The 25,309-nt window shown below is 29.6% G+C and overlaps 2 protein-coding genes and 1 long non-coding RNA gene across 29 annotated transcripts in view; 2 read left to right on the top strand and 1 right to left on the bottom strand.

Annotated features, from left to right (window-relative positions):
• The window catches only part of LOC106687773 (bromodomain-containing protein 3), an 88,140-nt gene extending 87,190 nt beyond the window's left edge, over window positions 1-950 (top strand). For 20 of the 24 annotated variants that reach the window (XM_014431839.3, XM_014431841.2, XM_014431831.2 and 17 more), the window contains 2 exons: window positions 378-546; window positions 807-950. In XM_014431839.3, coding sequence (XP_014287325.1) covers window positions 378-546; window positions 807-872 — 235 coding nt within the window. In that variant the 3' untranslated portion in view covers window positions 873-950. The remainder of the gene's footprint in view (window positions 1-377; window positions 547-806) is intronic. The other 4 variants (XM_067048326.1, XM_067048321.1, XM_067048318.1 and 1 more) reach the window with 2 other exon arrangements.
• LOC106687778 (uncharacterized) overlaps window positions 1-3,354 on the bottom strand; it is a 38,222-nt gene extending 34,868 nt beyond the window's left edge. For both annotated transcript variants that reach the window (XR_001344220.3, XR_010843678.1), the window contains exons 1-2: window positions 3,227-3,354; window positions 2,216-2,316 (exon numbers count right to left, since the gene is read on the bottom strand). This is a non-coding gene — a long non-coding RNA (uncharacterized lncRNA). The remainder of the gene's footprint in view (window positions 1-2,215; window positions 2,317-3,226) is intronic.
• A 10-nt stretch (window positions 3,355-3,364) lies between these two features.
• Window positions 3,365-25,173, top strand: LOC106687775 (adenylate kinase 8). 3 transcript variants are annotated; one of them, XM_014431851.3, is made up of 11 exons: window positions 3,365-3,603; window positions 8,648-8,774; window positions 10,227-10,309; window positions 10,385-10,469; window positions 10,550-10,642; window positions 10,728-10,852; window positions 12,028-12,205; window positions 17,353-17,474; window positions 18,784-18,893; window positions 20,577-20,775; window positions 24,811-25,173. In XM_014431851.3, the coding sequence occupies exons 1-11, from the start codon at window positions 3,511-3,513 to the stop codon at window positions 25,084-25,086; spliced, it is 1,491 nt and encodes a 496-aa protein (XP_014287337.1). In that variant the 5' UTR covers window positions 3,365-3,510; the 3' UTR covers window positions 25,087-25,173. The 3 variants fall into 3 exon arrangements, with proteins under 3 accessions (XP_014287337.1, XP_014287338.1, XP_024215267.1); XM_014431852.3 differs by lacking the exons at window positions 8,648-8,774; window positions 10,227-10,309; XM_024359499.2 differs by lacking the exons at window positions 3,365-3,603; window positions 10,227-10,309 and having other exon boundaries at window positions 24,811-25,171.
• Window positions 25,174-25,309: the final 136 nt, after the last annotated feature.

The raw sequence follows: 25,309 nt of genomic DNA, 5'->3' as shown, positions 1-25,309 counted from the left end.
ATTAATCTACGGTCAACTATCTACATCTCATTATAATACCTATATTTTTTTCGTGATTAGAACATCGATCCACTTTGTTTTCTCTATCATGTACATTTTTTTTCTCCCTAGGCCTGTTCATCCTAATGATAATTAGTGTGGCCAGTTAACCAGGGATACTACTGTAACTTAAAATATTAAATAGAAATGTTAGTTTTATCAAGTTTGATTCTTTGAAAATTTTGTTTAGCCTACTTATAAATTTAATATAATTTATATTATGACATTTTCAAACTTATACTTTCTATTGCAATTTTTTGATATTATTTTATTTTAAACATGTCTTTATAAAATTTATGTGACACGATTAGCATTATGGTTGTTAAATTAAATATTAGAAATAGTTATGTCGGAAACAGGAAGGCTGCCGTAGTGGCTTCTGGAAGAGTTGAAGAAGTTAAAAATACCGCTATCGAAGAAGGAGCAAGCCCTGGTTCAACTGACAAGGCTGTTGCAGAACGAGAGCGTCTAAGGCAACGAGAGCAAGAGAGGCGGCGACGAGAAGCGGTTAGTTATCAATTTTTTTATTCTGTTTCATACTTACAATATAGTAATTAACTCTTTAAATAGCTTGTATTATTTTCTTTGCTTTAATATTTTCTGCTATATCAATAAATTTAGTGTTGAAAGAGCTATCTTTAAATGTTAAATCCTTCGTTGTAGTTAATCTTCTTAAGTGAATATTTATATACATAATAATCATATAATCTTTAAATACTCAATAAACTTATCTTAATTATAATATGGACTTTATATTTTTTTTCCAGTTGGCTGGACAAATTGATATGAACCGGCAAAGTGATTTGATGGCTGCTTTTGAACAGACCTTGTAATTCTTCGATGGCAGTTTTCTTTTTTTTCTTTCTTTATTTTTTAACAAAAAAAAACTTTAGTGAATTTAAAAGACTAAAGAGAGTGTTATTTGTATATATTTACCTTGATAACTGGTATTCTATTCGAAATTGATGTGTGCTAACTTTGTTTATCGGTCGGTCTTATGAAAGAATTTGATTCGTAGATTGTGTGTGAATGTGTCTGTTGTAACTATTGCCGTGCAGCTGACAAACTGCCAAGGCCTAAACTATGCTCAAGCTTGTAGCTCTTGTGTTCTATTAAGTATATATAAATATATATGTATACATATTATATATATATATTTATATATAAACAATACATATAATTAGTATTATGATACTAAGTTCTTTAACTTAGCAGATTAAAATTAATTTTATTTAAAAAAAAAAGTTAATGATGAAGGAAAGTAGTTTCTGAAATCATTTATATATATATATATTTTTTTTTTTACTAATGAGAAACTTAATGACACAATATTTAATTTGTGATGTAAAATTGTAAAGAAATATTTATAGTAAATTTATGGGCAATGTATTTTCCATCTTATTTATTGTTTCTTATTACTATAAATTAACTTTGTCCATGTGTATAATACAAATCATAATAATTATCAAATTTATTTTCATATGTTTATACAAATGTTTATATTGATAGATGATAAAATAATTATTGTAATGATCGTTTTATACGTATTGTTTTAATTTGTTATTTAATTTTATATACCTTCTGGTTATATCTATAATTTTAGAAGTTTTATAATGTGTACCGTGTTTGCTGATGAATGCAAAATAAATAATGTAAATGTTGTTGGTTGCATTTATAGGGGTATCTATGCACACAACTCAAAACATTTTACAAATATTGTAATTTCTTCAAGCATCATCACTTAGAAAGATTATTTGCCTTTTGTAAAATATATATATATTTTTTTTTATATTAAAATGCAGATGTGAATAAGTTTTTCGAAAAGTGCTATGAAGAGTAATAAATTCCTGCTACTACATGGATTTAATCTCTGATCCTGTTCTTTTTAGTTTTTACTAATTATAAATATGTAGGTAGATAAGTGATTGCCTGAAGTTGTAGTTTTTATTTTTGTTTTTCTAAATACTTGCCCCAGCTGTAGAGTGGAATTCATGAATGGTTTTATTCGAAATGTGACTTTGGTTATTTTAGTTATCCATTAATGTTAAGATTTGTGTTCATACTACGTTACCTTGTTAGCTCAATCGCAATAATAAAATGGTGTATCTTATATAGTACATATATATATATATATATATATATAAATATAGTTCTCTAAAAAGAAATTTATGCTTACTTTTATTATATTTATATGCAGTACAATCAAGTCTAGTAGGTAATTAATTTTTCCATGTAGTAGCTTTTTAAGAAGTACTTTTTGTATAGGGTTCTAGTTTTCTGAAAGGAGATATTTATTTTAAATGTAAATATTATATATTTTATGAACTCAACCATGTACATAAATTTATAATTGGAGTACTTAATTGGACATCATTCCATTAAATAAAAATTTATTACATTGCACCTTTATTAAGAAATTTAAGGAAAAAAAAGGATTTGAACATTAGATTAATGGTGTTGTGGGTTTATACAACCTAAAATTACTAACTTTTATACATAACAATTAATATTAGGTAATTGATACAGTAAAATAGAAAAAAAAATTGTATATATTAGGACATAGTAATATCATATTGTATATTTGAAACTGATATTAAATAGAGAAACCTATTTATAATAGACTTTAGAAAATTGATTTGTCATTCAGTGTTTCTCATGTTATAAAAAAAGTTTTAAAAAAAGAAAAAAAAATTGCCTTCAATTTATATTCTTTGTTTGATTTAAAAGTAAAAATTTTAAAAAAATAAAAAAAAGTCCATAAGAAGTCTTAAGGTGTATTAACGCCACTCCTGAGATGCTTCCTCATCAAATTATTCTAAATAGTGCAAACTTATAGTTTCAACATTGCACATTATTAATTATTTACTTCAGGCGAAAACTTGGAATTGGCAGATTGAAATGTTTAGGACAATGCCATTGTAATTGTAATTTTGGCCATAAGTAATTTATATTAATTATAATCATCGTAATGCATAAATGGTTCTCTTTTTTTTTCTTTTTATTTTTTTTCATGATGACCAAATATAAATAAACAGTAAAGATTGATGCTATTAAAATAATTTTCTTTATTTTAATTAAAAAAAAAATTCCTAATATAAGGTGATTCTCATTTTCTATATTACATGGAAAGTTAGTTTTCCAAAAATATTTATTCTTAAAAATAAAAGAGATATATGTAAATAAAAACCTTTTATGTGTATCCTTATCTATATTATGTTGCATGTAAATAGTTATTTTAAGTTTAATCAATAAACCATTTTCTTGTATCATTGGTGTTTAGATTAAACGGTTTATTTTTGTTATACAAGATTATACATTTGTTTTTGTGTTCATTTTCCTGATATTAATTCAGTAATTAACCTTTCCGTTTTTAGTTGGAAGGTATGTTTTATTTGAACATATGTTGCTATTTTTTTCCTTTATTTTAAGTATATATTATTATTTAGGTTAAATCTGATTATTTAAAAGAAAATGTCTGCTATTGATGCTACAAAGCGTAAACTTGCCATAAAACCCCGTTTTGTGCCTTACATTGAGAAACATAGAATATATGAACTACTATATGTATGTAAAATTAATTTACACTAATACTTATTGTTTAGTAATAATTTTAATGAATATTTCTTTGTTTTCCTTATTCCATTTTTACAATTATTACATTACTTAAACCACAACAAATTTTTGTATGATAAAAAAGTTTTATTTATTTATCATATGTTGGGATAACTTTGTAAAAAAAAATTTTGGACTCATTTTTTCCTTTTTTTTTTGCTTTTGAACATTTGCATTTTTTTTCTTAAAATATTTTAATGTGTTTTAAATACTTTCCTGTAACCTACCCTAAAAAGTAAAATTAAATTATTTTTTTTCCGCAATGAGCCAAATCAAGTTTTGAACTGAGGACATTGGAAAGAATGCAGATATTTTAAAAGTGAAAAGAAATTATTGGGATGTTCCATAAATCACAGTGTTTCTAAATTTTTTTATGGTGTGGTATAGTGAGGTAGACTAAGGCATTATTAGCTATCGATACTAAAGTAAACCATTTTCATTAACTTAGTTTCAACATAGTGGGTAATTTCCTAGCAACAGGTGATTAACATGCAAGTAACCAGGAATTCCTTCCTGAGAAAGGTGGGGTAGGTATGAGATAGCCTGCAGAAGCCAATTCACCCCAGATGTAAGGCTGTTATGTAGATCCTCTCTAAATCGGTCAGTAACCGATATTCCCATGTTTTTGAGTTTCATACCTCTGTTCTGCCAATAGCTAAGAAATTACAAATGCATAACCTCCTTGTAACTTTAATTCTTAAAAAATAATGATATGTAACCTTTAACTTCTATCACCAATCCGAGGTACACCCTGGCAATAGTATCCATGTGATGGTCCTCCCCTTATTGATACCTGATGGTATGTACTCCTATTTTTGAAAATGATACAAAGCTTGTAGCTTTAAAAAAATGAGTCATATTGGTTTGTTTTTCAGTGCTTTAAAAGGGTTTTTTTGGTGGTATAAAGTTGATAAAATATATCAGGATTATCAATATTTGACTATTTATGTAAGCTTTTTCTGCATTATAGGGCAGTCTTGCTCACAACTTTCCATTATCATAATCCAACAACAGCTTTGATTTGTTAATGAATTATATTTTAATTTAAACATTTTGTGTACTTTTATTTACTTGCTTATCACACAGAACTTTAGATAGTATTCATAAACAAAGTATGAGCTGAAAAATTGAAATGTTGGTAACCATATTGCAACCTGTCCAATTTGCAACAATAAATTGGCTTACATATACAGGTTATTGAGCTATCAAGTCCCAATTATAGAGGTTAAGATTGAAAAATTTAAGAAATCAAATATTAATCAAAAGGGTTAAGATTTTTCAGTAACAGGTATTTCAATGCTAAAGTGTCCTGGCCTCATTGTAATAATCAGTAGTAGAGGTTTCTCACCTATGCTGGGCCCACTTAACTATGTTACAGGTATATACATTAGTTGATCTGTTCCCTTACACATACCCTTATCTTCAAAAACAGCTCATCCCATCTAGAATTTAGATTATTATTATTCCTTTACAGAGGACTTGTTTGTAATTTTGGAAGTTAGGAAATAAAAGATGATTGTACAAAAGGCCATATTGGAGAAGTATTCTATCAAATGTCAGTATATCCACTTTGGGACCTTCTTATGTAGATTAGTGAAATTTTTATTGAAAACATTTACTTTTGAGAATTGGATATATTTAATTTTGATAAGATACTCCTCATTTATATGTTATTTATGCCATTCTATTGTGTGTTGTTTTGTATTCAAAGAAATTATTATGTGTACATAAAGTATGTAAAAAAGAAATGAACAAGTATAAATTACATCCTTGACATCATAGCTTATAATGTAAATATTAGTATTTGGAATTTTTTCATTAAAGTTAATTCATTGTTTTTTTTCGTTTTTTTTATGTAAATGTATTGATAAATAAAAGAAAATCTTGTAGCAAAATTAAAGAATACTTTTTTTTTAATATTAATTTAATCACAAAATTCATAAGGCTTTGCTTATAAGATGAGCCTTGATTTTTATGCATTGCATAATATGTCTCTAATTATGTATTACACTGGTGACCAATTATTTTTAGGACACAGTCAGACAATTGTTAGCCTAATTTGATTAGAATTGCATATTTTGATCATTTCAGATAAAGAAAAAATAATCTGGTGTGATAAGTGAATCACAATGTCATCATTTATCATCCTACTTTAATTTGAAACTGACCCCTCCTTGTTTCAAAATGACAACTTCTTTATTATTCATAATGGCAATCCTTTCCCTTACTATATTCCTTCATGTAGGTTAAGAAAAAACACTTTATTATACTTCTTGTGTTTTCAATAATTGTTATGACAATAGTTAAACATGTCTTCCATTATAACTATGGAAACAGGAAAACATTTATTTTCTTATTTAATTAATTATAGAATTCTTTTATAGTTTATATTTATCAATTGTTTCTGACTTCTAACAATAAGGTATGGTTAATTATTTTAAATAAAGAAAATTAAAGTTTCTTTAATTTTTTTAATTTTAATTTACGAAGATTCTTTGGAAATTGAGCACTTAAGCTCTATAAGATTATTTCAATCAAAGTAATATCAAGCTGATATTAAAGACTAATTAATTGTACATTAACAAAATTAACCAAAATCATTAGCCGTTTTGGAGAAAATTGTAAAATAGATGATAGTGGCACTTCCAGTAAGTTTATTTTTGCAATAAGTTGCTGTATAAGGCCAGGCTGCCTCAAATACATAATTTCAATTTTTACAACTCATCATTTCTGGACTAGGCTGTTCTTATAGATAAACACTCACAAACAAACTATTATGAGACGTGTTAATTTGAACTCGAGTGACCTTAAAACATATATTTCCATTGAAAACCTGAATTCAATATTTTCGATTGAGTATCGAATACTGATACTGAATTCAATACTATGTATTTCATATTTAGTTAAGTAAAAGTAAAAAATCAAAAATGAAGTTTCAGGTTAGAATTGTAGGTTCATATTCACAACTGAACAACAAAATAAGACTATTTTCCTCAATTTAGTTATTGGATTAATGATTTTCTCATTCCCAGACTTTTCATCTTAACTTATCTAGGACAGTGATTCACGCTGTTTCCCTCCAGATCGTGCTGGTTGAGTTGCCCCAATTCAATGTATTTTTATTAAGATTATCTTTCTTTTTAGGATTATTGAACAGAATAAATACCAACCTATGAATTCAATGATTTAACAAGGCATTAATAAATAAAATTCCAGGTATTTTTACTTATTTGAATGAAACAGCTATTAAATTGAGCAAAGACTAAGCTATAAAAGAACAAAAAAATTATTTATTATTTCATTTTATGTTCAAAATATAGTTTTGAAAATATTATAAAATAAATAAGGAAAGTCTAAAAAATGCTGGATACAGTTTTACTTTATCCTAATATTTTTACCTAAATCCTATTGTTACTAAAATCCTAAAAAACAAATTTTGCAAGATAGCTAATTTGAGGATTTACATAATCATTGATCAATTAATGGCGAAGTAATAAATAAAAACATTCTTGAGATGTTTGATTTTCTGTGCAATGTTAATGCTTTATAATGTATCTTTGTATTTCAGTAAAATTTATTAAATAAAAAATCATTATAATATAATAAAGAATGAGTTGTTGAGGTAAGAAAGAAGATAAAAGGGTAAAATAAACTTTTTTGAAATTTCCCAGTATTATTATTCAGGACTTTATAGTTCAGTGCATTGGGGTGAGGGTCCCAGAGTGTTTGGCTCATGAAGATTGTGGGTCTGATACCCTCATGGGTTAGTCAATATTTATTTCATGGTGGCCCCAAAAATGAATTTTGACAATCCCAATCTGGGGAGGATGGACCATCTGTAGACCAGGGAGTTGAGATGTTGCTTTTAGCTCCCTCAGACTACAGTGGTGTCAGATCGAATCCAGCCTAGGGTCGACTTTTATTTTGTAGTGGTCCCACATAATAAAAACTGACCCCTTCCTTCTCCCACTCTGATTAGAACACTGGGATAATCTACAGATAATTCCCCATATGTCAAAAAAGGGCCAGGAAAGAAGTAACAAAAAAAAAGGTCTTCAATAGAGGATTTGTGCTAAAAAAAAGTATAATTATTAATTACATTAATGAAATGATCTTTTTATATTTTGAAAGACTAAAAAAAATTATAATACTTTAATGAAAAACGTTTATTAGTTTGTCATAAATCTATATGATCATGATACAAATATGTTTCTTTTTCTCAACTCTGAATTCAACTTATGGTTTTGCTGTCCTCTGACATAAGAGATGGTTTATTTAAATTAATTTTATTTTAAGAGTTTAAAGAATATTAGTATCGTAACTCTAATATTTTTTAATTCTTTACAAAGATAATGTTCTGGCCTTAAATAGGTACTTTTAAAATTAAAACTGAATATTGTTTATTTTGATATAATTATTTTTGAATTATAGTAGAACATTATTTTAGATAAGACTTGCCTGTCATTGTGTACTTAGCCTTTTTATTAATCTTAAATTAGAATAAAAAATCTTTCATGAAATAATTTTTAAAAAAAATTATATTGGATTTTTTCTTCTTTCTCTTCTGATAAAAGAATTAAGTCCGCTCTACTTTTACCATTAAAGTAAAGCGGTGGCATATTCTAGATTTGAAGGAAATAAAACATCGACCAAATAGAGTCTGACTTATACCATTTGGTATATTTTAACATCTCGGTACCATGAAAAATCTGAGTCGGGTCGATTAAACTCGACAGATATTCATTATTTTCATGCTACAGATCTAGCATTATATTCAAGGGATTTACTAAAAACTTGTACATGATAGGAGTCCATTTTTGGTTTCAGCACATCAAAAAACTTGTAGAATAGCCAAAATTATCAAATCAAATATTCAAAAGTTACTGTATTAAATACCTGATACTGAAACCAATATGTTAAACACATTTTAATCCAATTTACAATTACTAATTAATAAAGGATTTAATGTTCAAAACTTTTTTAAAAAATGTTCTAGGACATTGCTACTGCAGTTGCTACCCGTAAACCCAAAGATCATATTTTATTTATAAGAAATTTGTTGTATGACATTAATGAAATGCGTGACAAACCACGTATCATAATGATAGCTCCACCACATGTTTGTGAGTATCAAATTTAATATTAGGATTAACTAATATAAAAAGTAAATTCAAACCAAAACCAATAATAACCAAAATATTTAAAAAAATAAACATAACAATTCGACAAGATTATCATAAACAGAAACAATAATACAAAAGTCCTACTCTAAATACAAAGATAATATGAAGACTATGATTTTAAAAAATTATTTTTGTTTTTTCAGCTTTATATGAATGTTCATAATTATAAGAAAAACTTCACTAACACAATATAAAGGAATATAGCACCTATTGAATTAAAAATTGAAATTTATAACATTCTATGTCTTGTAAAACAATTGAATTAAATATTTAATTCAATGAAAATTAATTATCAATTGAAGGGCTTGGGCAAGAATATAATAAGTGAAATGTAGTAAATGTTCCATTGGAAAAGTTTTTTAAAAAAATCTACAATACTTTTTAGTGTTTGTATCACTCATATTCAATAAAATAATGGGTGAACTAAATGAACAGTTTATCTTCCAACATGTTGGTATGATGGTGTAAGATAAACCCATTTGCGTACCAAAGGGGGGCAGCTGCCCCCTCCCAGAAGTGAAAAAAATTAATTTTTTTTAAGCAAATAATTTTAATTATTGGTAAAACACAGCTATAATTATATTTAATTTTATTAAAATTTTGGTTTCATTCGCCTTCTCAGCGCTAGCATAACCTCAATGATCATGGCTTCTTCCCTTTACTTTTTATCCTGGGTACGCCCTTGACCAACACGAGTTGTTTTATAGAAAAATGAAGGAGCCTTTTTCCAGAGGAGGGAGTTTTGTCATTTTTTACCTGTTAAAATTAAAGTCACTCTTGTGACCTGAATAAAAATACTGCAGTCATGTTTTGTTTTTTTAAAAATTAATTTCCGACCAGAACTGGTAGAATTTTAATATCACCGGTTCCCTAAACTCCATGAAATGAGTCCAGCTCCACCCAATAAGTAAATATCTACTCAATCGGCAACGAAAGTTCAAAAATTTTGGAAATTACAGGACAAACAATTTTTTATCTATATCCAGTGAATCAAGCATTTCAGAAATAATTGAGCCTTATTACGTTATTTTTAAAAGTAATGTCGAAGTGCCTACTATTTTTTTTTTCGGCTTTTTAGATTTAAAATCTTTAGTGAAATTTTTCGAAATACACTTCGGATAGTTAATGGTTCGATTTGATTGCAAGGAATCCTTTTTTTAAAAATTTAATAGCTCGAAATGTATTCTGGTTTGAGGCATGCTAAATGCTCATTGAGAGGTTTTGCCGAGCTCTTAGAAACCTCAGTACAGTAAAGCGACAGTTTATCTTCCAATTGTTTGGAACCAGAAATGGCCACCATATCAATCCAAAAAGATGAAGGATTGAACTTAATTTACATTTTTAACTTATATATCGGTAATAGGAATTTATTGCTAAAATAATTATTTCTAGCTGTTCACGAGATATGTGAATTTATTAAAGAAGAGACAGGAATAACAATCATTACCTTTAATGATATTGGTGTTGAAGATGATGTACGTTTATACATTACATAATTTATCATTTATTGCTTACATAAATTATCAATTACTGCTAATATCATTGCTTAGGAGATTCCCAGTGCAATATTAGTGGACAAATTGATTAAATACATAGAAAAATATGACATTGTTAAAAAAGGATGGATTATGTACGGTAAGTCAAGTATTGATTCTTCAATAAAAGTTTTCTAGTTAAAAACGATATGATTTTTAACCAATGTATATTTATTTCAGACTTCCCTAGAAGCTTTATAGAAACCAAAATGTTCCAAAAACATGGTATATACCCAACACACGCTTTTGAAATTTGCTCCTCTCCTGACTTGTGTAAGATCTAGTTCAATCCATCTTTTTAAGGGGAATGTATATAGGTATATTTTTTTATGGCATAGAAATTTGAAATATGTTTCAGATTCAGCAAATGATGCTTGGTTTAGAAACATTAAGGAGTGGCCGATAGAAAAGTTCAGAGAAGCCATGGTTGAGTATAAGAGAAAAGCATTCGGATTGCACAAGGCCTTGCAAACATGTTATAAGGTTGACAATGTTCACATTTATCAAACATTATTGAGTATAATAATATTCTCTATATCAACGTCAAGCGGCATTAATTGTTCTTTGACGATCTGGTTTTTATTTATTTATTATTATATTTATCCCATTTTGACAATTTTTTTTTATTCTACATCGAAAAAACCATACATCTCCAACCGTTTCGTCCAATAGACTTTGGGAGTAAAAAAATGAAATACGCTTAAACTGCTTTATTTTATATAGAGAATAGGAAAATTAAAATAGATATCGTATATTCTCGCAAAACATTTGTTTTATTGAGTAGATTAATATTTTTCTAAAAACTAGAACAAAAGAAGGAAGAAAAAAGAAGCCTCCCCGTTCCAATAATCCACTGGCGTAAGCCAACCAAGTTACAACCTTCATTGGACCCCTCACCTAACCTCATAATGCCAAAAGTCAATCCAAGGTATCCTTCATACCCAGCTATACATATAGCATACCTCCTATATGTACGTACCAAATACCCACTAAAATCTTTACAGGAGGGTATGAAAAAACAAAACAAAAAAAGAACGCCCACTACAACAAAAATACAAGTCAAAAACTCCTTAAAATGTAGGCCACTACAGAAGAAGGAAACAGTGCAAGACCAAAATATATATTCATGCTAAAAACCATAAATGAAATTCAGGTATAGGGGTTACGAAAAAAACAATTTTGACAGGATTTTCCAACTTGAGAGTATTACATGAACTTTGCCTGTTTTATGAAATATTTGGAAAATTTACCTCTAACTAACAATTATAATTGTTATAATAATAATATGAGCATAATGATCTCTTAGAATAATGTGTTACCACAGTTTTCGTTTTTTTTTTAGAAAGGTTCTCAAATCTCAAATTTATCAATTTTTTTTTAGATTTTCCAATTATTGGGAAAGGAGATGATACCCCTCCTGCCCAGGATAACGTGCCGTAGATAAATTAAATAAATCACAGACGAACCTATCGTTCTCCTACTCGTTTCTCTTTGGAGATACCAAACGTCCCCATCCTTCCATACCAAATATCCCTCATCCCTCTCCCTAACAATCTATGCCTGCGACGGAATTATTAGGCGACGGTGTTATTAGGCTTTTAGGAAGTGATATTAGTCATCAAAAATATACAACAGTTCTTCCAAATTGTTTTCAGTAGAAAGTTCCTGTAAAGTCACGAACCGAAAAACAAGTGGCCCGAGCTTGCGTGGACTATAGCAGAATTCCTGTATTCAAAGGCAATCCGATGTTACCAAGAATCGTTCTAATCGGTACCAGAGGCTCTAGAAGAAGGACTACAGCTAAACGTCTAGAGCAGAAGTACAATATAGTCCATGGTAATATAAGTTACTAAGTAACAGTTTACATGTGAACGATAAATATACATATAGTTAAATGTTTTCCCCAACGAATTGCCATGTTCACTCTTATTAGAAGCCGTGTCAGGAGACCCTCCAGATTTCCTGACCCGGTTACAAAACAATACATCAATCCACAAATCAATACATCATTTCAGACGAGGAGCAACTTAAGGGAAAGAATCTTTTAGAAACTGGCGCATTTTAATTCATGCTTGGCCTTCTCATGAGATAACAATAACTTCATTGAAGTATTTCCAACACAGCTCATATTATTGATCTTGTCCTTTTTTGCGTGTTATGTAAAACGGATGCCGGAAGCGACTGTTCTGTTACCAACAGCTACTGTTGAAAACATCATGATACAGACACTATTGTATGCGGGAAGCGGGCATTCATTGAATTGAACATACTATACTAGTGATTAAATATTTAAATTAAAGAAAAAACATTATTTCTTTGAGTTGGCCCGATGGTGATGGGTATAGCTCAAAAAAAAAATCAAGGGTTTTGAATAAAAAAACCTCTTATATAAAAACCAGGTTTAGATTTAAGCCGTAAAAGTAGCTTGACTGTCAATCTTAAACCATTACAAATTGAATTTATTATGAAACATAATGATATCTCACTTACTCATTCAATTAGAATAGACTTACGAAATACGCAATCAAAATTAGAAAATTTACAACCAAATAACCATAGAAATAAAAAAAGACCAGGTATTGTAATTTCCGATATCATACGTAATAAGAATGATAAAGCTGGATATGATACAATTTTAGAAAAAGTACAAAATAAATACAACTTAGAACACAATGTGGAAAAGCATTTATCTCTCGATATAAGATGAATAGAAGAATTTGACAAAGATATAAAATTAATTATGCAAACAATTTAAACTTTAACCAGGAATGTTTATTTTTTTTTAAAGACTAATGCTGTTTATGACTACTTTCCTCGACTAGTGGCTCATCTTAGATAATGCTAATTTTTAAGGAGAAACATTTATTCAATTATTGGCCTCAAACTTTATTTTATTTTTCTAATTTTTCCTATATTAGATATTTGCGTCTCTAGAACTATATTTATTAAATAAATGTATTATGCCAGCACTCAAACCCACTTTTAAAGATGTGCCGGCTTTTAAAAAAACATCTTCGAACTAAGTTGTATTTATAATGGGGTGTATAAAAAAAATGAACGTTTTTCGAAAAAGTATTTGTATTATTATTTATTTGATATAAAATACAATTAATACTCAAAGTATAGTCCACTGTTATATACCGTCCTTACCTATTTGTTAGCCAATAGCTCGATCCCACGCTGGTACCATTCTTTGGGATGGCTTTCAAAGAACTCTTGGAGCGCAATTTCAGCTTCCAAAAAATTATTAATTTTTTCCCTTGAAGGAAATGGGGCATAAATCGAAACAAGCAGTAATCCGATGGTACAAGGTGTGGACTATATGGTTGATGAGGCAGGAGTTCGAACCCATGAAGTTCTTTAAACTTTTCTTTGGTTCGATAGGAAGTGTGAGGCTGATTGTTGAGGAGCAAGTTCGTGAGGGACCGGTCTACTGCTATGTAGGCATATAGGCCGGCCCATAAAATGTAGATGGCGACTAACAGTATCTTTCGACACACCACACTCCCTGGCAAGTTAGGTGGACGGATTTGACTCAACAGATTCCCGCAGAATCTCATCAATATACATTAATGGTCACCCGAGCCTTTCTTCCTTTCCAACGTCGTATCTCCACTGCTAAATTTTTGAAACCAAAGCCGCGCAGTGCGCTGGTCAAGGACACCTTCCCCTTCATATATAATAATTTTACGAATTTGAATTTTTTTTTCCAGTAATGTTTTAAAATTACGAGAATTTCGTAGGACACTGAAGAAGTCGATTGGGATTAAACAAGCTTAGAGAATGATCTAAAGGGGTAACTAAGTATTGGTAAGTATTAAATAGGATTAAAATATTTGCAGTCCTTTGAAATCTTGAATTTGATAAACCGGTAATTTTTTTTTTATACACTCCATTATACACATACAATCTATAGTGTATAAATTATTGAAAAACTATCAATTTTTTTCAATTCAAACAGCCCTCTAGAAGCTCTACAAAATGGGGCGAAACGTCGCCAAATAAATTGTTGTTTATTATTTTTTATTCCTTTTAGACATCCCCAACCATTTCCTTCATATTTTAAGCAAGTTATATATTAGTTGTAAATTAAAGAAAATTTAAAAAAAACACAGAAATTACTATAAAAAATGAAAAATTTTGCAATGAAAATAACAAAACTGATAAGGTCATAAATAATTAGTGTGAAAAAAAATGGATAGTAAAATTTCAGAACACGATTAATTATCAAATCAAGAAAATCTTCCTTTTTTTCTTGAGGCTAAAGAAGGACTTTATGAGTAGGCATAACTACTTAGGTTCATAACAGTTTAACCTTGTAAAGCTGTCGTAATACTAGGCTTAACTTTTTTATGACCAGCGCAATTATCACTGTAAAAAACCGTGCCCGTGTAGTAGGGGAGGCGACATATTTCCGTGACAACGTATACTCTATGCTAATATTACATAAATATAAATTAAAATCAATCCAATGTTATATATTTGAAATAATAAACCAGTTCACATATTGAATTCAGATATTTATTTTTGCTTGGTTATACAAAATATTTATACAGTTATACTTAATTCTAAGTATAAGGTAATTAACCTCTTACCCCCACCACCTCACTCTTACCCATCCCCACCACTACCTTCTCCGTTACGGGACACTTTTGCCTGCATGACTCTCAGCATCTATAATCCTCTTACCCCCACCACCTCACTCTTACCCATCCCCACCACTACCTTCTCCGTTACGGGACACTTTTGCCTGCATGACTCTCAGCATCTATAATCCTCTTACCCCCACTACTACACTACTAATTACCTCCCCCACAATCTACTTCCGTTACGGGACACTTTTTCTAACATGGCATCCCGCAAAATGATTTATAAGACGTTGTCACGTCAAAAAAGAAATTAGATCAGTTCTGTTCTTTGTTCCCTTTTGTTTATTTTCTTTGAATCTTAGCATACCCTAACTATCAATCTCATTTACCTCACCATATTAGTACAAGAGCCCAAGAGGAGAAAAAAGGCAGTAATCTCACCCCAATTTTTGATTACTTTAATGAAAACTAGGTATAATTACTAGTCAAAATTGATGAGTTTGCTAAGTCATAGGTAGGGGGAATAAAAAATGGGGCCTGTTTGAAAGTGATAAAAAAATGTAATTTTTCATTCGGAGCTCTATATCTTAAAAAGTAGGAACAACACGAGAAAACCTAAGAGAACGTCATTTAAAGATGAGCAAATGTGCTAAAATATGAGCCCCAAAAGAGTTATTTACGTTAAATATTTCTCGAGATATAGCTTTTTAAAAAGCAACATTTCATAAATATGTTGTATGGGACGTACTGAAAAATTAGTAGTTAGTGAATTTATTTTGAAAAACCTATATCTCAAAAACCATTTGACGTACATATGTCTATTAGCACTCACATTAAAGCTAGTTTAATGAGGTGTATAGTAGTTTATGATGTTTATCTTCGTAAGAGTAGTAGTTTTCATGATATTTGCTAAAATCAGTTTAAGATAACTGCCTTTTTTTCTTCCCGGCTCTTGTACTATATGCATCGCCTTGTAACATACATAGCAAGTTACCCCTGTTGATTTCAACTCGAAAATAGTGAAGTTCAAAACAAGTTGAGGTCCAAATATGTCACTGTTGCCGAAAAAAAAACTTCCAAATTGTTGCAAAGCAAAGTATTTTACTATCCAAGAAAACGATTCGAGCTAACCTCTTGTCAATAATGAAACAACTAACATTATGCCGTTCAAGAAAAATTGAGTACAGTTTAAAACCGGAACATTTCTTCTCCGGTAGAAAAATAGAGAAAACTAAGATAAAGAAAACGAACTCTCTATGGTGAAACTAAACTATCTTTGGAACAAGTTAAGAAAAAAATAAAAAAATTTTTTTTTTAGTTGTGCCACTGTTCAAGCAAAGCAGGGATATAAAAAAATAAATGAGCTTGATAATAGTATAAGTCGAAAATTAGCTGAAATAGCCTGTGTTTTACACGCATTAGTATATTTCGAAATCCTGACTTTTTTTATCCTCTTCTCTAAGTTAATATTTTATAAAAAAACAACAACAAAGAAATGACGTATTTAACCAAGTGGGATGGGTCTCCGAGCAGATTAGAGATAGGGACATCCAAATTATTTGTTGAATAAATTTGGGTTGTCAACGTAAATTAACTGTGAACTAGTATAGTTAAAACAGAGCTGGGGAAAAACTAGTTATAAATAAAATTATGACCAAATTGTCATGGATGCAGGGTTTATTCATTAATGAATCACCAAAAACTATGAATTGTATCGATGACAATTTGGTCATAGTTTTATTTATAATTAATTTTTCCCAGCTCGGAGTTGACATCATTCCTTTATTTAATATTTGAAATGTAACAAATATTACAAAAGAAATTATTTATTTATAAATAACAAGTAAACCAAGAGGTGTTTGTGGAATCATGAATTACTTCTTTAGAGTCGGTCTATTAATTTAAGTACTTCTCTTTGTATGGACATCAGTGAAAAATTGCTCAATCTATCTTGAAGCTATTGTGCCTCACTCTTAATTCATTTTAATTTGTACCGTAGGAGTTAGGGAGGCCTATGGACTATTCTGATGGCACTGGCAAGAACCATGTCGACTTTATTATATTCTATAGTGACTAAAACAATATATTTCAACCATCTTCTTAGTTATTCTATAATACTCAGCCTTAGGAGGCTATATGAATTTAATAAATTAAAAAAAATTAAAATCCCAAGAACGCAGTCGAGAATACTTTCAAAAATAATATAGTCACCATAGTTCGTTTCACAGCACACAATAATTTACACATTACCCATCCAACAGTACATAATTTAACTAATTATACGTCAATCAATTTTTTTTTCTGTATATTTGTTTTCTTAATTAGATTTTATATTTTAAATAATTGTATGTATCAGATTTTATAATTTTACATGCCTCTGTTTTATAAATGAAGTTGACTTGAAAGAACTGATAATTCAAACGAAGGGAATGGAAAACGAGACGGGAGAACAATTACGAGCATTAGAAGTTCGAAACATGCCAATATATTCGAGAATAGTCATTGCTATGCTACAGGTATGTTAAAATTTATAATATTTTGTTTTTAGAAATAAGGATATTGTGTATGAAAGTTGATCTTACAATTTGGAGCATTACACAACTTTCCTTTGGAACCCTATTTAAAGTAAATTAACCCTCACGATTCAGAACAGATATTTTTATATAATTCACTGTGGCAATACTTTCCCGTACTAATTTTCTAAAACTAACTCCAATTTTAACGTTTTTTTTTTTTTTTAAAAGTACTTTTATTAATATTTTCGTTGCAAAATTTTAACATTATACTATAATACAATTTTATCAGAAATACAAAATATAACAGTTTGCAAAAATTTAAATTCTGATATTAGTACTTTATTGTTGTAGAATCAATATTGAAAATATTAAGAATTATTTTATAAAGTGAATCATACTTTCAAGGTAAAGGCTCATATATAGGTTAAATGAAAATTAAAAAATAATTGCCTTTTTATAATGACTATGGTGACGAGAAAATGTTATATTGGTGAAATGGAAAACTTAATGATTGTTTTCCACTGCGCTTACGCCCGACAGGCTAAAATTCTTCCAGACCTTTCCTTTATACGATTTACGTCATTCTTAATTACCTTCTACAATGTTCCATGTTAAATGTTAATTTTTTTAAATCGTTGGCTTTCCAACGATATATAATACGACTATATTACTACTCTTATTTGAAATGTGTTTTCAACCTAGAAAAAAATATATTTGTTTTTCATTTATCGTGATCTTGTATTTTTTTTATATATTTAAATCTCAAACTAAAACTTTCATATTATAAATATTATCTCACATTATGTTTCTTGTTTATTTACATATAAATCTAGGTATTATTCGTTTTAATTATTTTTCTATTAATTTATGTTAGATTTATTTATTATTTTACTACTGTCTATTGGTTATCCTTTTTAAATCCAATATTTTTTTTTCTAATTGTATGTTTTTATTATTTTAGTTTAGAAAGTGTGTCATATTATGTTTTTTATTGTTAAGTTATCCGTTTTTATTATTTGCATATTTTAGTATATGAAAATAAGAAAAAAAATTTTTTTTTAGTCCCTTCTGCTATCTATTTCCTTATTTAGAACCGTTTGTATGCATAGTACTGTTGTCTTATTTGTAAATTTACAGATTTTTAGCTGGACATGCTGAAGCAATGTCGGCACAGCCTAAGAGCCTCGCTCCTCCTTGGGGTCACATGGTCCATGACCAGTTTTAGCTTCCTTTCCAAAGACTTTAGATTTATTATTAAAAGAAAAACAATTTCAACGAGTTCTATTTCATCTTTTTCTCACATTTTCAGAAAAGACTAATGCAATGGGATTGCATTCACAAAGGATGGGTATTAACAAATTTTCCCAGAGACGTGGCTGACTTCAAAGTATTGGACAACCTTGATACACCACCTAACAAGTAACTATATTAAACGTGTAGATAAGGGCGTACAGATTTTAAAACATGTTTTATTTTTAAAGTAGGAAAATACTATTTGATTACTGTCATTTAAGATTACTAAAAATTACATTTATGTTTTAAGCTTTGATTATGAACTTGTTCAATATTTAAAATATATCAATAATTCAAAAAATAGTTTTATTATGCCCGGAACGAAGAATCTTTTTGTTTTTTTATATTTTTGTTCACTATGTTTTAATCACCTGGTATAGGAAGGAAACTGTAAAATATCAACATCGGTAAGAACGATAGAGCCATTTTAACTTGGCGTAATATATATTAGTTGTTTTTGTATTTTTTTGGTGATCCCGAAAACAAATCGTATTGATCAATTCACGTCATCTATGTGAAGCAGTCAAAATAATTGTAAAAGATGCGTTATATTTTATTATGTAAATACGACTTAGAGCTGCCAACTATTTCTGAAACCCACTCCATCCAAAAACTTTCTGTGACTATCTATAGAGATAAAGCCTTGGCTTAATCTACTTCCTATAGTGCCGTGCTTTGACGAAAAATTGTATTTGGTTTATTGTTGGGAAATTGTGAAACTGAATAAAACTAAAAGAGAAGAATTAAACTATTTGAACCACTTCTCCTCCCTTTGGCTGTCTATGTTCTTTTACCCTTGAAATATTTTTCTTAAAACGTTTAACATTCTTCCAGACTCTGAACTCAGTTTTGCGTATATTTGAAGTTTCATCGCAAATGCAGCAATGTCTTGAGGAAGCTATTTTTAACCATTTTTTTTTTTTTTTTGTCCCGGTACACTTTTAATAATATAAAAATCTTAAGACATCGTTACACTAAGATCATTCGCACTTCGATTTCATCTCACCTCGTCTGTGTATCCTAGCTAAATCCGATCAGAAATAGTGTAGATTACTAGGCAACCAATCCAATGGACTTGGTAAATTATTGGTGAAGCTGTGGGAGATTGAAATGATGGAATTTAATGTTTTTTATTTTTATTTATTTATTGATATTTACTACTGTATATAAAATACAACAAGTAAATTTGAAGTAAGATCATAATAGTATACCCATTGGTAGTACTCTAAAAACGTTTTACGATATAAAGTATCGAAATCATCTTCTTTTCAGGCACCTCAGAGGAGGAATTTAATTTTTTTATTATTCGCTCTTAAATGCAATTAGCTACTACTTTTGTAATTGCTTCCAAGCAGTATCTTTCAACTTGTTTAATTATATTTATATTAGTTACGATTTTAAAACTTAGTAATTTTTTTAAAAATAAATTAGTTAGATTTTCCAATTGGTTGTTCAAAATTTATACATTTTGGTCAACATTAATAGTGCATTTAATATATAGACTAGATAGTACTATGCTGAAAGGTTCTATTTCAGTATAAGAGGATCCAATAAATGCAGTGTAAACTAGAAATCATTGCTTACACTTAAGAGAGTATGTAAATTATATTTTTGAAATCACTGATATTGTAGATTAAATATATTAGATTTTGGTATTCCTTGAGGGGAACGTAATCAATTTTAGCAGTAAATGTAAAATTTTGTTATATAATTATAAATTTATTGATTTTCAAATTATTAAGCCATAATAACATTGATGCAGAATCATTTTCTCCTAGAAATATATGTTATTTTGATACTTTGTTACAGGGTAATATTCCTATCCATACAAACTTCTACAGCGTACCAACGCTTAAAGAATCGTAAAGTAAACATATTTGACGGTGAGATGAAGAACATTGATGAAATCATTTCTACTGGTGATAATATCCAAGAATATTTTACACATCCTAGAGACTTAGACGCCAATGTAATACCTGAACAAGAGGATTTCGCCAAGAACATTAAGGTCATTTACTTACATCTCTAAAGTATCTCATTTACATACAATAGATTCATTACAGCAAATACAAACGAGATTCTTTGGCTCCTCAATAAAATAAAACAACAGCTTATCGAATTGTTTGTGATCTTTAGACTATTAGCAAGATCAGTTTTTTCCCTCCTCATCTCTAGAAGTAATTCATGAGCATATACAACAGTGTTTAATTTTATATTGCTAAGTGTTTGATATTAATTTTCATTTAATTTATTTAAAAACCTTTCATCTCTAATAAATTTACTCATATCGCTTATGCAGCAAATCCTTCCAAAGCTTTAATGAATGAGAGGACTTCTTAGGAAGTAGTTCTTCGGAATGCCAATTTTTATATGTTCGTCACCAGAAAGGGAAAAGAGAAGACGAAAAATCTGTCCGGGTTATCTTGGGTTCAGTAAATATTTACAAAAAAAAATCTATAGTTTTAGCCTGATTTGAAGGGCTTCCAATAAAAGGGTTGCAACTGAAAAAATCAGCGAATCAATTTTTCAGCGTTTATAAATCTTTTGTGACTGATGCTGGGTTCTATAAGTATATTTTCAATCGACTGATACAATCTAGCTTCTAAGTTAAAAGTTACGTTTAAAAAGGTCACAAATGGGTGTATAGTGCTTAACTCTTAGTAAATCCACCAGCACCTGTCAATGTATACAAGTTTTGCTTCTGAGTTCATGTCAAATTTTGATTCCTTCTACAAAAATAATAAAAGAATAAATGGGTTTACCAGATAATGTTTGCTTTTGTAGAAACTAGAACGAATAGCAGATTTTAAGCCCATATTATGAGGGTATTGTAACTAGGTCAAAATTCGGTACACTATTCGACGGATCTATTCGTTCTAGAACCCACTAAGTCCCAAAAAAAGGATTCTGGTCACTTGTGTGTGTGTGTGTGTCAGGTTGATCTCATGGACGTTGGGCAGATTTTGTTGATAGTTTCTTTGTTTTGTTGGATTTTAGCCATGCTTTCGTACACCAAATCGGGCACACTGTGCAGAATAGCTGTTGTATTATACTTAAGCTCCTCATTACATAAATCCTCGAAAAAAAAAGTTGAGAAAAAATATAAAATTTAATTTGCGCCTAAGTATCAATTCGCGGACAAAAACTGTTTGTTTCTTGAAAGAGTTTATTAACCTCTCCTTTTATCAGAATATTCAGCATTTAAATGAGTTATTTACATATATAACTTTGAAATTAACCTGTATGATGGTTTCAATAAATTTATTGAAGCACCTTATTAAGAGATAGTGCTCCATAAAAAAAAAAAAGATGATCCTGTGGAGGAAGCTGTTATTAGCCTAGGGAGCAATTTAAGGGTGAGGTACTGCACGTCTGAAGGCCTCGACTATGCTTGTTCTATAGGTAAGGTTTGAGTATTGACTGGATGATTAGCGAGTTTTACGGATATTCGCCGTAAATTCTCACAGGATGGAAACTTCACTATATAAGATATTCGCTTACAGTCGTAAAGGCGATGGCAAGTCCTACAGTTCACTCTAGATCCTTGAAGGAACGGATACTCCCTTTATAAGATATTCGCTTGGCTGAGTGGAATTGTAGCAGAATATTCTTATCCAAAAAAATAGCACTAGGATGTACTGATCCATTGAATATCATCACTCACTGCTTCCTAAGGAGGCTATTCCCTATAGGAATTGTCAATTTTGTGTTTAGTGGTAACTCTCGGCTCAAAAATGCTACTAATATGATGTTGGCTTTGGTGTAGGGGTGACCAACTCGCCGCACCCTTGAACATTTTTCCGTCTCCCGAGATCCATCGCTTTTTTGCAAATTATGTTTATAGTGGCCAAATTAGTGAAAATAGGTTTATTTAAAAAATTCATTATTGTTTGTTTCTTCAACATGTTCATATATTGTCGTTGTATATGTTCAAAAATTTACTTTTGAAATCATGAGAAAAAATTTAAATTGATTTTAAAATAATATTTTTGCGAATACATGGCTATTATATTTATGAGTTTGAAAAATAATTAAATTATATTTCCCGAACTCGAGAAGCGCGTTGATCTTGTTACATCCAATATAACAGGTTTCATGTTTCATGTTTCACTATTAATTTACCTCAATGACGTAGCTAACATTCCTAGATATTGCCCAAATTGAGATATATTCCAATAAGCTAAGTGAGAGAGTTGAGAAACAAATATCGCACTTAAAAAATAAATATTTTTTGTATTTAATTTTTAGTGTTATATATCATATATATATTTGTGTAAGAATAATGTTAAACACAATAATAATAACAGATGATGTTTCGACTTTGCGCTCTAAAAAAAAAAAGTCTATAATTCATCTAAATCTAATATGGAGGATATATAATTTTATTTCGGGCCCGCAAAACCATCTGCCTTCGCTAATCCTGTTTTAGTTAGTCGAAAGATTCTATTGTAATCTTTATTAATTCAAAATAATACTTTTAGGAACATTACAATGTTTTACATAGTTACATTTGTTAAGTTAAAATATTTTCAAGAAATAGTACATATATCAGTATATGACTTTTATGGTTCGCGTCTCTGTATCTAGTTACAGCAATGACCAACAGATAATAACAGGATCGATCTCAAAACATTTGAGTTTTTCATTCAAAATTTGTCTGAAATATGAAATACTTTATGTTTAAGGAATCTGAATCATTACAATGTTTGAAAATTAAAGATTTTCGAAACTCCCACGTTTTAGGAATGTTTTCAGCCAACGCCACGTGTATCCAGAAAATTCCTTTTTTGCATAAAAATGTAATTTGTGGATGACATTTAATAAAAATTGATTGAAGACTATTGTTACACAAAGTCCCAACTTAGAGCCACCTTGGACGAGCCGTTTTCTAATGATAGATGTTGCAAAGAAAATACGTTAGAGCTTGCAAAAATGAAAGTAGTGGGTAGAATGAGGTGAAATTAATATTATATTCATTCTACTCTAAATCCTTAATTTTTCTTCGACTTTGAACCAAATCGGATGACCCGTTTTCGAAATATAGTCAAGGAAAATATATTTGCGGATGCATTATTTGATGAAATTGACGTTGGGTTATCTAGATGCCAGCTCGCGCAATCCCTTGATCTTTCATTGAATTAACGGTAGTAGGTGCTATGCCCGAACATAAATTTGGCTGCATAAAGACACAGTACAAAATTTGTGCTTCTATGCCTAAAACTTAAAATTTCTATTCTAAGCATACTTGTTTTTTAGTTTGCATGCACGATTGCTCTACCTTATGCAGTGAAGAAGAAAAAAGTTGTAGTGCTATTTTTATTAAAGAAAAAAGTCTTTATTTTAATATATTACAATTATGGTCGTCGCGTGGGTAGGGTGACCGGTTGTAATAATTGTAATTACAACAAACCGACAAGAGGCTCTAAATTTATCGACGATTGATAGAATAGAAAACGCATAAAACTCGTATACACGACTAAATAGGCATATGCTACTGTCCAGCTAGAAGAGGTGAAAGGGGGCCCAATCAAACAACAAACCATTAATGGCTCTAATTACGACTCCCTTGTGTGAACGATTGTAAAACAACTGATATAAAAACAGAAAAGATAGCGTGTTGTGAAGTTTGGTTAGTGAGATCATTATAGTACAGTAGGCAACATCGAGACGAGCTGTATAAATGAGGGAAGTTGGGATGGTGTAGAGAAATGTAAAGAAGATGTAAGATGTAATGTAAGAAACTAAAGGAGTGATGCATGGTTGCCTTTATGAATTATGATTACTAATGGAAAGTCTACTAATAATGTATTATCATTATTGTAAGATTATCTTTACTATTAACAACTATTCCAATTTAGAAGAATAACGTTTAATTATTTTTTGGGAGAAATTTTTCAATTTCTCAAGTAATTGAAGGAATGAGTTACTTTTTTGTTCAATTCAAATTTTGCAACGCCCCCTGTTGGCATTATCTAGATTGCCTTGACCTTATTTACGCATATGGTTTTTGTTTGTAGTTACATAATGAATATTGATGTTGTAGGAGATGCTGAAATACTGTGGTGATAATTGCAATATAGTTAATGCGGATGGTACTGACAATCAACTTTTTGACAGAGTATCGAGTATTGTTACGCAACCGTGTGTTGTTGCTCCACCAAGAAAAGTTGTCACAGAAGCTCCAATTGATCACAATGATTTTGTTCTTAGGGAGCAATCTCATTCAACAATATACCCAAATATAGTTTATGAGAATGAGCGACAACACTCGTTCGAAAGTAAAGGACTTGAGTTTATGCCTGGAGATTGCGCTGATTAACTTATAAGTTTGAAAATAAATGAGAAAAGAGAAAACTGTTGATTTTATCAAGTAATATAAATTAATTTTATAATTATGAGAGATAGTTGACCGTGGATGATAAATGAGGAGAAGATGGTTGGGGGTGCGGTCAATGAAACACAAATAAGTATGATTAACTTATTTTAATGTGCCAACCACCAGGCACATTAAAATAAGTTAATCATACTTATTTGTGTTTCAT

The sequence above is a fragment of the Halyomorpha halys genome, unplaced genomic scaffold (assembly GCF_000696795.3).
Source record: "Halyomorpha halys isolate HHAL.00 unplaced genomic scaffold, Hhal_1.1 Scaffold1010.1, whole genome shotgun sequence".
Taxonomy (NCBI): domain Eukaryota; kingdom Metazoa; phylum Arthropoda; class Insecta; order Hemiptera; family Pentatomidae; genus Halyomorpha; species Halyomorpha halys.
The sequence above is the reverse complement of the archived record's forward strand: the minus strand, read 5'-3'. Positions and strand labels throughout refer to the sequence as shown.